The sequence below is a fragment of the Macaca nemestrina genome, chromosome 8 (assembly GCF_043159975.1).
Source record: "Macaca nemestrina isolate mMacNem1 chromosome 8, mMacNem.hap1, whole genome shotgun sequence".
NCBI classification, from domain to species: domain Eukaryota; kingdom Metazoa; phylum Chordata; class Mammalia; order Primates; family Cercopithecidae; genus Macaca; species Macaca nemestrina.
Genome location: NC_092132.1, coordinates 42,384,340 through 42,398,102, shown reverse-complemented (window position 1 = coordinate 42,398,102; position 13,763 = coordinate 42,384,340). Strand labels below are relative to the sequence as shown.

The 13,763-nt window shown below is 37.4% G+C and overlaps 1 protein-coding gene across 2 annotated transcripts in view; it reads left to right on the top strand.

Moving 5' to 3' along the window:
• The window catches only part of LOC105476022 (ATPase H+ transporting V1 subunit C1), a 52,138-nt gene that overhangs the window by 11,665 nt on the left and 26,710 nt on the right, over positions 1-13,763 (top strand). For both annotated transcript variants that reach the window (XM_011731639.2, XM_011731640.3), the window contains exons 2-3: positions 7,947-8,117; positions 9,798-9,865. In XM_011731639.2, the coding sequence (XP_011729941.1) occupies positions 7,986-8,117; positions 9,798-9,865 (200 nt within the window). In that variant the 5' untranslated portion in view covers positions 7,947-7,985. The remainder of the gene's footprint in view (positions 1-7,946; positions 8,118-9,797; positions 9,866-13,763) is intronic.

Below are 13,763 nucleotides of genomic sequence, written 5' to 3'. Positions count from 1 at the left end.
ATATATCTTCACAGAAAGCTTTGTAGAGGAATGTTCATAGAATCTCTATTCTTAGTGGTCCCAAACCAGTAGTAACAATCCAAATGTTCATCAACTGGTGAATGTATGAACAGACTATAGTAGATGTATGCGATAGAATACTAAGTAATAAAACAGATTGAACTACTAATACACACAACATGGACAGATACCAGAGACTTGCTGAGCAAAAGCCAGATACAAAAGAGTATCTAATGCATGCTTCCATTTACAAGGAAATTCTAGATCAGGCAAAACTAATCTATAGTGACAGAAAGCAGACCAGCATTTGCCCAGGTTTGGCAGTGAGGTAGGGATTGACTGGACTGAGTGTGAGGGAAGGTTTGGGGATGATAGAAGTGTCCTTAGTGTTGGTTTTGACAGTGCTCAGACAGATGTATACATTTGTCAAAGACTCATCAAACTCTTATTATGGGTGCATTTAATTCTATATACATTATATTTTAATGAAGTTGATTTTATAGAAAACAGTGGAAGTGAGGGAAGCTAACCAACTATAATCCAGGTGCTTGATGTTATCTCATTTAATCCTCACAGTAGTTTTTATTGAAGAATATTCAGCAAATATTTTCTGAGATTCTACCATGCTGGTCTCTATGCCAAGTACTGAGGATAAAATGATGAGCAAAAACTATCATGATTTCCACTTACCCTCCTGGGCAGTTTATTTGAAAGACAGATACTAGTAAAAAGTGCCCCCCCCCAACCCCCAGGGAAATACTGCAAAGAAGGTGCTATGAGAGCATATAATACATTCATCCTTAGCATATATGTTCTCATATGATCTATGATGAGACACATACTACATAATGTATCTTTTATAATATATAAGATGCTTTATGTGCCCCAGTTTCTTTGTAACTACTACCCCTCTACTGGGGTTTCTCTAACTACTAAATGAGTTCATACATGTGAAGTGTTTTGACTGATGCTAGTAGATAGGAAGTGCCCAGTAAGTGTTGGCTGCTATGAACATTTGACAGTTCTAATTGTCTAATATTGCAGGGGTACACCTGTGCTAACTCAGGGAACGCTGGAGTAGGACTGCGTATTGGGGAAGAGATCATAAGTTTGACTAGAAGTGTTGGGTTTTAGCTGCTTTTGAGACATCCAAGTGGAAAATGTCTTGTAGTCAGATGTGGATACTGGTTGGGTACAACTCTAGATGCTGCAGAGGGCCCTGGGCTGGAGACATACATTTCAGAAAGTGTCCAGCATCTAGACTAGAATTGCCTCAAGTGTAAAGGAGATCATTAAGAAATGTGCTATACACACATTCACACATACACACATACACACACACACACACACACACACACACATGGACATAGACCTGGATCTGAGCCTTGAGAAACTACCATTTAATCAGGGTGCCTTTTTGATCATCATCGCCTCTGTTTAGCATGATTTGCTACATTTAGGCCAGACTTCCTTTGTATTCAAGATAAAATAAAGGGAAATAATTATGAATAAAAACGAGCAGTGAAGGAGGTGGTGTCAGGTTCTTTGTGAGTTGATGACAAATGGCCACCAATTTTTACAATTTGTTTCCTTGCAGCTGAGAAAAAAAGGGAAATATGTTTAGCAACATGGATCCCATTTTCCGATGAATAAAAACATACATACTCATCTGCAAAGATAATTTTTGTTTGAAACTAAACTTAAATTGTTCTTAAATTTCAAGGATTTTTTTTTTTTTTTTTTTTTTTTGAGACGGAGTCTCAGTCTGTCACCCAGGCTGGAGTGCAGTGGCTCCATCTCGGCTCATTGCAACCTCTGCCTCCCGGGTTCAAGTGATTCTCTTGCCTCAGCCTCCTGAGTACCTGGGATTACAGGCGCATGCCACCATGCCTGGCTAATTTTTTTGTATTTTTAGTGAAGACGCGGTTTTGCCATGTTGGGCAGACAGGTCTTGAACTCTTGATCTCAGGTGATCTGCCTGCCTCAGCCTCCCAAAGTGCTGGAATTACAGGCGTGAGCCACTGTGCCTGGCCTCAAGGAGAAATTTTTTTACCTGACTTGTGTGACAAGTTGACAGTGGACATTGTTTAAAAATGGAAAAAACAGATTTTGCAAAATACTTATGATGTTACTGTCATAGGAAGTTCTTACATTCCTCCTTAGGTACTTAAGTAGCTTGTCTTTCCTATTAGGCTCTTTACTGAGAGTTAGTTTGCTTTGATGAGGGGTAGAAGAACTGAGGCCATGGCTTTGCCTGAAGTACAGATAGGTTCTTTATCAAACCCTCTTTTTTGTATCTTTGACTTTATTCACCCTTGACATAAAAGACAAAAGCTTAGGAACCTGCAGCTCTACCAATTTTTAATTTTTACTGTAAAATAAGGGTTTTCTGGAAGACTAAAAAACACATTTAAAAAACGTGAATATTTTTGCCTTTGTTTTATCTCTAATCAGACTTTTTGTTTGGTTCCATCATTGTTATATTTGAATTTGAATTTTATTAATTCAACAGGCATTTATTAAGTCCCTGCTATTGCCAGGAATTTAGTGTATTCTGGCTCTCAGGGTTTCACAGAGAAGATGATATGATTCTAGCTCTTCAGGATTTCTCAGTAAGGTGGAGAGGAAAATATGTTATAAAAATGAGGGAGAATATGATGAGTGCGTAGTAGGGGCATTTATAAAGTATGAGTAAGCAAAGGATATTTCCCATCTGGGATATGGGGGAGAGTCTTGGGAGGTAGGATGAGGTGGGGCAGCAGCAAATACAGTCACCCCCAGAAAGGGCGGCCGCATGGAAAGGGGAAGGTCTAGGTACATTATTTTATTCATACTTTCCGACAGCTGGGTGAAGAGAGGTGTCATATTTCCACTTCACAGATGAGGAAACTAGTTAGAGGATAGAGTCAGAGTTTTAACTGTTGCAGGACTCCAAAGTTTGTGTTCCTTCCTCCATGATCTGGCAGGTCCATTGAATCTCTAGTATCTGGTCTCTAGTCTCAAAGTATACTTTGAATCTTCAATTTTGTGTGTGTCCTTTTGTTTGGAGGAATGATTGTTCCTTCTAGGAGGTAGGATAGTTTTGGATGCTGGGCAATGCTGCTTTAGAAATTGTGATGATCCAGGATGAAGGGAACAAGTAAAGGAAGCTTGGATCCCTTTATCAGAATTCACCGTACCAACAGGGTGTTCTGAGCCTGGAACCAAACATAGGGTGAAGGTGTTGTTGAAGCTTACATGTGGATCGCTCTTCAAAGAGGACAGCCCAGGCGTACCAGACCACAGAACATTCTTTTCTCCTAGTGTGACACAATAGAGAGAATGTGGCCTGTAGAGTCAAACACAACTGAATTTGAACCCCATCTGCCAGTCTTGAAACCTTGGGTAAACTACTGACCTCTCTGTGTATTACTGCCTATCTCATGGGTTGTAGTGATAATGGAAGTGATGTATGAGAAGTGAAAAGCACGGCATCAGACTTAGAAGGCACCTTTTCCTTCCTTTCTTCCTCATCTTCTAACACCTAGGCTCTAGGGAGGTCTCAATTAAAAGCTAGAATTATGAGCACAGTGGCTCACACGTGTAATCTCAGCACTTTGGGAGGCTAAGGCAGGAGGATTGCTTGAGGCTGGAAGTTTGAGACCAACCTGAGCAACATATCAAGACTCCATCTCTACAAAAAATAGAATTTTTTAAAAGCTAAATTAGAGAACTTCTATAATATTTTTAGACTATAGTTTTGTTCAGAATTTATCATGACATTATTTCCTTTGATCCTAATAAAAGCTCAGTAAAGTAGATAGGGCAGGTATTATTTATAGATGAGAAATGAGGTCCTCTTTCCTATTCCTTGAAATCCTCTGAAAGCCTGTTAGAAGGAAAGATTTTCTGGAACTCTTAAGTAGTATGATAGTGACATCTACTGTAATAGCTCATATTATTACAATCTTTGAGGAAGCAGCAGTTTAGATAATTTAGCACTATCATCAGGAAGAATTTAACGGTTGACTTTACTACCTGCCATTTTGGGAGGAAAGGAGATACAAAAATTTATCATTAAATATACTAACAGAAAACCACTTGCATAAAATTATTATAACAAAATCTCAATTTTCCAGAAACCACGATCACTTAGAAGATCTGGATTACTAAAATTAGAGGTTTAAAGCTGCTATTAGATTTTCTAATAACTGAAAATGTTAAAGTTCAAGATAGTTTGTGCTAAAAAAGCTAGATTCGGTAAGTGCAAGAGTATTAACTGGAAGGAACCAGAGATAGGTGGTGAGGTGATCCAGGTGTTGCGAAGAACAGGGACAGGATGACAAGAGGGCAGGAGATAGGTCCACGAGATTTCAGCAGGAATTTATTTTTAAAAGCAACTTCTTGAGATAGGTTCTGGAGTTAGTATAGGTATAGCCTGAGCCTTGCAACATTATGCAGTTAGATTGTTGAACATATTGACCCCCAAATACTTTTTTAAATTGATTTTTTAAAAATAAAAATAATTAAAAAAAAATAGAGACACGGCCTCGCTGTGTTGACCAGGCTGATCTTAAACTCCTGAGGTCAAGTGATCCTCCTGTCTCAGGATCCAAAAATACTTTTAAAACAAATCCTAAACTCTAAAAGCATTGTCTGCAATGCAATGTATTATACTTGGTCATAAGAAGATATAAACAGACTAGTAAGCATTTCTACTAGGTGTAAAACAAAAAGGTTGTACTTTGAGGATTAATTTGGTATCTAGATTATTCTCTGAATATCCCCTTTTAAAGTTCACTAAAATTTTTTTTAAAATAAATTTGCTCTGCAATGTTATGTTTTAACTTGTAAATACATTCTTGTAACAATTGTACAAATATTTAGTTTTGAAGTATTTCAGATATACAGAAAAATTTTAATATTGCAATTAATGACATCCATGCAGATTAGCAAGTATTAACATTTTGCTATATTTGCTCAATTTTTTTAATGAAATCTTACAAAACTAAAGCTCCTTTCTCCTATGCATATTTTAGTATTTTCAGTAAGTGTATATAACTCTGAACAATATATACTATTGTGTGTTTTTCAGTTGTGGAAATAGAAACTTACTCTGCTGGTAGGAACTTAAGTTGGTAGAGGCTTTGGAGAACAGTTTGGCAATACCAGAAGAGTTGGCAGTGGTGTGTGTTAGTTGTCTCATGCTGCACAACAAACAACCCCAAAACTTATTGGCTTAAAACAGTGATTTCTTATTTCTCCTAATTTTGTGGGTTGCTGGGGTAGTCCCTCTGTTTGTTTTACCTGGACTCATTGATGCAGCTGCATTCAGCTGGGAGATTGACTGGGCTGGTGGGCTCATAATGGCCTCAGTCACATGTCTGGTGGTTCATGCTGGTTGTTGGTTCTCTACACTTGCAATAGGCTAAACTGGCTTCCTTATGTGGTAGTCTGAGGGCAGTGGTCCAAGACACAAGACCTCTTGAGGTCTGAGCCCTGAACTTGCATAGTGTGGATTCCATGTGTTTTGTTGGTCAAACCAAGTCACCAGCTCCACCTTTTGATGGAAGGAGTGGCAGAGTCACACTGCATAGAAGCATGGAAAGACATGTCGCCACTATCTTTGAAGACATATCCTATAACTCAGCTATTTTACTTTTATCCCAGAGAAAATCTTTCATAGATAGAGACATGTACACATTGTTCACAGCAGAATTGTTTATAATAGCAAAAAAGTAAAAACAATTGAACAGTCATTCCAGGAAGAAGCAGATAATAAATTTTAGTTTACTCATATAATAGAATATTATATATCAATTAAAATTAATGATCACTGGATAATTCTAAAAATAGGTTGAATGAAAAAATCAGGTTGGATAAGAGTATGGTAGTATAATAGCCTTCAAGTTCAGTATTTGAAGTTTCTCAGGTAGGCTAATGAAGATTTTGCTTTTGCTTCTGTTTTGAAATCAAAACTGATCTTTGGATGGTCTCATTAGAGCGTGGGGCTCACGAGTAGCTTCCATCCTTGAATGGCCAGTTCAGCTGTGCTGTTCTCTGACCAGACTGGCTGTCACTAAAAAGCTTGTGTTTAACTTCTTGGCCATTTGGGAAAGTGTAGCTCTTTCATTTGAGAAGGTGTAGGTAGAGCTGATAAAGGTTTAACTTCATCAGTAATGTCAGAAAAGTCCGCGTACAGTACAGTTTCTTTAAAAATTTTTTTTTTCTAGAATATGGTTTCTTAACATATTCATTTGATACCACCGTCTACATCTGTACCGGGTTTAACCTCCATTTCTTACCTGTAAATGGGAAGCATGATATTTACCTCGTAGAGGTGTTGGGAAGATGAATTGAGCTAATAATGCATTTATAGCAGTACTTTTTATATGGTAGATCCTCTCTAAACAGTAGTTAGAAAAATTAACAAGTATATAGGATGACATCTATGTTAAGTTCACTTTCAAAGGTATTGTAATGGGTAGGTAGCATTGATTACCTAATCATAGGTACTTTAATTAAAATGGACTACTGTAATTATGAAAGTCCATTATGATTAACTATAATACTTTACATTTTAAAGGAAAGTTACATTTACAAACTTTTTTCACCTTAATTATCTGATTTTGTTGTCAGGACAACTTCGTAAGATAGTTATGTTCAATTTAGAGACATTAAATATTAGTTTCAGGAGAGATTAAATAAGCAGTGTTAGCAGAAAGCTTATGTTGGTTCTCATGAAGGCACATTAAAATGGGAATAATGGTACCAAAATACTTTGATTTTTATCACTTGTGTTTATGTGCTTTACCTACCTAGATTCTGAATAGTTTTATCTCTATAGTTTTTTCACCCTTCTGTGTGTGTGGGAAGGGGAAGGAGGAGGAGGAGGAAAAGAGATTGTAGAGAGGGTTAAGTGAATCTTAATGGGACTCTTTGGAAAGGGAGATGTGCAGCCTGCCTCTCAGATCCAAAAATGTTACATTAACGCCACCCTCCCAACTCCCTGTATTTTAAAATAGCCAAGCAGATTGGCAAGTTTTATTTGTTTTTTGTTTTTTGTTTTTTTTTTTCAAATTTGTAAATGTTCAATGGCAACTAAGTGTATGCATCAAAGATTTGAGATTTCTCTAGATTGACTATGGATTAGAATTAACCACCAAATTTACTAGCCTTGTAGGATTTGCTAAGCCAATGTGACAAATTTATTTGGTGACTGCTGTTTATAAATGCATTGATTCAATTAAAATCTTTCTTCAAGATAAAAGTTATGCTTTTTTTTTTTTTTTTAATTTCCTTTTTTTGGTTGTAAGCTTTAAAAGTTTGAGATAGGTTGGGTGCAGTGGATCACTTGAGGCCAGGAGTTTAAGACCAGCCTGGCCAACATGACAAAAACCTGTCTCTACTAAAAATACAAAAATTAACTGAGCGTGGTGGTGCATGGCTGTAAATCCCAGCTACTCAGGAGACTGAGGCACAAAAATCGCTTGAACCTGGGAGGCGGAGGTTGCAGTGAGCCGAGATTGTGCCACTGCCCTCCAGCCTGGACGACAGAGTGAGACACTGTCTCAAAAAAAAAAAAAAAAAAAAAAAAGTTTAAGATAAACCTATACATTTGTAACTCTCCACCTTTTTGGTTGAAGGAAACTATTGGTGGCTGGTATTTTGGGTAATCTCACTTCTTGACTAACTCCCATTAAGAATGTTTTATAATGAAAAAAAGTAGGTACTTCACATACTAGGTTTTTATCACCTCACTTTCCTGATATCATAAATAAATCATTTTTTTCACCATTTATATAGATTTACTTTGAGGTAGGTAAATTTCACTTTGCTGGAGATCATATGCCAATATTAGATTAGTTTTGAAACAGGTTATATGTTACAACGTCTCCTATGACTCTGAAAGACTTTAGAAACAAATGATTTTAAATATATTTCTTTTGTTTTGTTTTACATTTCAGAATCTCTCTTGATTTTTGAGGAAATACCCAGTAACAAACATGACTGAGTTCTGGCTTATATCTGCTCCTGGGGAGAAAACCTGTCAGCAAACATGGGAGAAATTGCATGCGGCAACTTCAAAGAACAATAATCTTGCTGTGACTTCCAAGTTCAATATTCCTGACTTAAAGGTGAAGCTGCACTGTGCAGAATTGCATATGAGTTCATCATTCAGGGGAGGGCCAGTTCTCTCTGTTAGTGGAAATGAGATACCCAGGTTCCTTCCAAAGAAAACCTCCTCTCCAGCCATTGGCATGATTTACAATGTATCTTCTTTGAAATACTAGAAGCGGCCGGGCGCGGTGGCTCAAGCCTGTAATCCCAGCACTTTGGGAGGCCGAGACGGGTGGATCACGAGGTCAGAGATCGAGACCATCCTGGCTAACACGGTGAAACCCCGTCTCTACTAAAAAATACAAAAAACTAGCCGGGCGAGGTGGCGGGCGCCTGTAGTCCCAGCTACTCGGGAGGCTGAGGCAGGAGAATGGCGTGAACCCGGGAGGCGGAGCTTGCAGTGAGCTGAGATCCGGCCACTGTACTCCAGCCTGGGCGACAGAGCGAGACTCCGTCTCAAAAAAAAAACAAAAAACAAATACTAGAAGTAAACTACCAAATTGAAATAACGTCTCTCTACTTAGGCTTTCTGTGCTCTTCTAAATTGCAATGAAAAATCTTATGAAAATGTTTGATGTATTACATTCACAAATACCATTTTCAGAAATTAAAACTCTTAGTAGTATATATTCTTAAATATCATAGTGAAGTTGTTAATAAATTTATGTTACACTGATTCTTACATTGTAAATGTGTTACCATAGCACCTACTTAATCATACTTGACAAATCTAACCCAGTTATTTAATCTGGTTAATCTATTTAAGATTTACTGTATTAAAGATTCGTAATCTAGCAACATCAAAGTGAAGCAGGTATCCAGTAATCAGTTGATGGAACATTTGTAAAGAATAGAAAAGATCATGATACTGACATTTTGCTAGTTAACTGAATGAGGGAGTCGTAGGCAACATTCATTTAAGAAATATTTAAAATGACTGATTCTTGGTGGGGTGCGGTGGGGCCTGTAAACCCAGCACTTTTGGGAGACTGAGGTAAGCGGATCTCCTGAGGTCAGGATTTTGAGACCAGCCTGGCCAACATGGTGAAACCCAGTCTCTACTGAAAATACAAAAATTAGCCAGGTGTGGTGGCAGGTGCCTGTAATCCCAGCTACTTGGGAGGCTGAGGCAGAAGAATCGCTAGAATCCAGGAGGCGGAGGTTGCAGTGAGCCAAGATCACCACACTCCAGCCTGGGTGACAGAGCGAGACTCCATCTCAAAAATATAAATAAATAAATAAATAAATAAATACAATAAAATGACCAATTCTTAATATTTTTGGAGTTACGGATACCTTTGAGACAGGACGTTTCCTCCAAAACGTACTCACTGTGCACAGTTTTGCATGCCAATTTAATTACAGACCCTCTAGCACATATCTGTGGACCTCCTACTCGAGAGCCTGTGTTGTAAACTAAGATTTCAGATGATCCAGTGTCATTGAATAGTACAAGCACAGACCTGTCTTTGAGGAGTCTTCAAGTCTTAAGTGGTGCTTGTACCCATGAATTAAAGGATTATCTTGTACATATAAATAGCTTTGAAATGTCTGGCAAACATCTTTTAACATACTTACACATTATGAAATAAAATAGGGAGAATTTAAGATTCGCAAGAACTTTAAGTCAAGATGTATCAGCTTGTATTTTTTAAAAAAGGATGCCAGCTAAATAACAGAATATATTTTCCTTTTAGGTTGGCACGCTGGATGTCTTGGTTGGCTTGTCAGATGAACTGGCTAAACTGGATGCATTTGTAGAAGGGTAATGTACTTACATGCATGGAGTAGAGCAAAATGGGAGACAGTGTTATCAGGCTCCGTGGACACTGTGTCTATTATCACATGTGTACTCTGCTTACTGGAATGGTTTTAGAAAACAATGACTTTTTTCCTTTTGTATATCAATTTTATGAAGGTACAATTTACATACTATAAAATGCACCTGTTTGAAATATGAAAATGCTGATTCTCTTTTTACTATCTTTATTGGGATATAGTTTACATGCCGTGCATTTCACCTTTACAGGTGTACAATTCAATGATTCTTAGTGTATTCAGACTTGCATAACCATTGCCACAGTCATTTTAAAATATTTCATCATCCTCTATTCCTATGCCCATGAGCAGTCACTTCCTGTCCCCACCACCCACAAATTGTTCTGCCACTATAGATTTGCTTGGTCTGGACATTTCTTGTAAATGGAATACAATACATGGTCTTTTGTGACTGTCTTCTTTTGCTTAGCATAATGTTTTGAAGTTTATCCAAGCTGTTGCATGTATCAGTATTTCATTTCTTTTTATTACTAAATAGTATTCCACTATATATGTGCACACACACTTACCACATTAATCCATTCATCAGTTGATGGGCATTTCTTTTGCTTCCACTTTTTGGCTTATAAGAATAATGCTGCTGTGCACATTTGTGTACAAGTTTGTATTCTTAAATATCTTCATTTTTCTTGGGTTTGTACCTAAGAGTGGAATTTCTGGGTCATATGGTAACTTTATGTTTCACTTTTTGAGGAACTGACAAACTGTTTCCCAGAGTGGCTGCACCATTTAATATTCCTGCCAGCAGTGTTTGAAGATTCTCATTTCTCTACATCCTTGTCAGCACTTGTTACTATTTGTCTTTTTGATTATAGCCATCCCAGGGAGTATGAGATAATACCTCATTTAAAAAAATTTGCATTTCCCTGTTGGCTGATGTGATGTGATGTGTTGAGTATCTTTTCATGTGCTTTTTGGCCATTTGTTTTTCTTCGTTGGAGAAATGTCTGTTCAGATCCTTTGCCCATTTTTAATTGGCTTGTCTTTTTGTTATTGAATTGTAAGAGTTCTTTATACAGAATATGCTAGATATAAATCCCCTATCAGATATAACTTGCAAATATTGTCTCTTATTCTGTGAATTGTCTTCATTTCCTTTTTTTTTTCTCGAGACAAGTCTCGCTCTGTCAACCAGGTTGGAGTGCAGTGGCGAGATCTCGGCTCACTGCAGCCTCCGCCTCCTGGGTTCAAACGATTCTCCTGCTTCAGCCTCCCGAGTAGCTGAGATTACAAGTGCCTGCCACAACGCACAGCTTAGTTTCGTATTTTTAGTAGAGATGGGGTTTCACCATGTTGGACAGGCTGGTCTCGAACTCCTGACACGATGCACCTGCCTCAGCCTCCCAAAGTGCTGGGATTATAGGCATAAGCTGCCATGCCTGGCCATGTCCTCATTTTCTTGATTGTGTCCTGTGAAACATGAAAGTTTTAAATTTTGATGAAGTCCAATTTATTTTTTTCTTTTGTTGCTTGTGTTTGTGGCATTGTGTCTAAGGCACCATTGTCTAATCCAGGGTCGTATCGTTTTATGTCTATGTTTCCTTCTAAGGGATTTACAGTTTTAGCTTTCACATTGAGGTCTTTGATTCATTTTGAGTTAAGTTTTATGTATGTTGTGAGGTAAGGGTCCAACTTGATTCTTTTGAATGTGAATATCTAGTTGTCCCAGCACCATTTGTTGAAAAGACTGTTTTTTCCCACTGAATTGTCCTGGAACCCTTACTGAAAATCAATTGAACGTAATATGAGGGTTTATTTCTGGACTCTCAGTTCTGTTTCATTGATCTATGTTTCTCTCCTATGCCAGTACCACATTGTCTTGATTATTGTAGCTTTGTAGTAAGTTTTAAAATCAGAAAGTATGAATTCTCCAACTTTTTTTTTTTTTTTTCCAAGATTGGCTATTCTGGGTTCTTTGTCTTTTTGTATGAATTTTAGGATCACAGTGTCAAACTTCTGCATATAAGTCAGCTAGAATTTTGATGAGGATAGTGTTGAATCTATGTATCAATTTGGGGAATGGTATCATCCTAACATTATTGTCTTTGATCCATGAACATGGGATATTACTCCATTTATTTGAAGATGGCTATGCTTTCGTCTTCAAAATTCAGTTGGAAGAATTTTTCTAAACTGCAGTTTTTATTACTTTTGAAATTCAGGTACATGTGTATTTGAGCTGAAAATGGTTATAAGCTGTTTGATAGCTGCTTTTTGATTAGTTGGCAGAATCAATCTACAGTTCCTTCACCTCTGGGGATACAAAGCTTTTATCTTAGAGTTTAGATACATAGGTGTAATTTGTAAAATACAGAATTTGGAAAATCTTAGAAATGTACATTCGATAGAAGCTTTAAGGGAATAATAGGCTTGGATAGGAGGAAATTTTTTTGTGAAATCTATATGGAAGATTTTCTCATTTCTGCTGTTAAAATGCTTTTCTGAATTGATAGAACCACCTCAAAGCGACGCTGTGGCAATAGAGACTGAGGTCAGGGTTGCAGAGAGAGAGATCTTTAAACATAACACCATGTAGTGAGGAAGTAAACAGATCTAAGGATGTATTGATGATCTTTAATATTGGAATCAAGAAGGCCACTTAGCAGACAGTTTCACAGTAGATAAGTTAAGAGATAGTAAAAGCTCAATTGGGGCCAGACACTTGGTCATTAGAATGGAAAAGAGAAGATGAAAGGAAAAGCAACTTTTAGGATTATAATTCCATATATTCATATAGAGCAAATGAGTATTATGAATTATTATACATATAGTGAAAATAATTATGATACACTCAAAGCACGAACTGATGGAAAGAATAGTCTCTTGGTTTCTTGCTTACACATTTTTAATTGAGAAAAAAATTTGAGGAAACTTTATTTTCAGTTGTCATCCCTGGAGTGAGTCTTCCCTGAGGTCTCATCTACCTCATTAGAGTTACAAGTTATGACAACCAAAGAGACACTGAGAAAGGAGGTCCCTGAGAATATAATTATTAACATTTATTTGTACCCATGTCAGTCACCTTGATGGCTTTATAGTTCTTTCTTTAAATTGTTAATGGGATGTCCTGAATATAATTTAAAGTTTGCCCAGATTTTAAATTTTATTTACTTTTTTAGAGACAGGGTCTTGGTGTCACCCAGGCTGGAGTGCAGTGGTGTAATCATAGCTCATTGCATCCTTGAACTCCTGGGCTCAAGCGATCCTTTTACCTCAGTTTCCTGAGTAGCTAAGACTATAGGCTTGCACCACCACACCCAGCTAATATTTTTATTTTTATTTTTATTTTTGTGGAGACAGGGTCTCGCTATGTTGTCCAGGCTGGTCTCAAATTCTTGGCCTCAAGTGATCCTCCCACCTCACCTTCCAAAGTGCTGAGATTACAGGCATGAGTCACTGCCCAGCTGGCTCAGATTTTTTAGGGAAGGAATCTGGAAAATATTAAGGGCAAATGTAGTTAGTTTGGTGAGTAGAATTTAAAGTTACCCGTGCAGTGTGTCAGCTGTTCTTTTCTGCATTGTTCCACAAAGCGCATCTTCTTCAGTCCTCCTGAAAGATATGAGGAATTTAAAAATCTTGTTGTTGTTAGACTTTGGTAGTGTTGACAGATGATAGCTTAATGACTTAAATGCTCCAAGTGTTAAAGTCCAAACATTGTAGAATATGGTATATGTGGCAAATCATAGTTTATACTTTCTTAAAAATGTAATCATTGGAGCAGATATTTTTGAGGTGACATTTTGTACATTGACACAGATCCTCTTGTAAATAGGCTTAGGGAGATCTCGAAGTTGTGGATTATGCGACGTTAAGTTTATAAATTT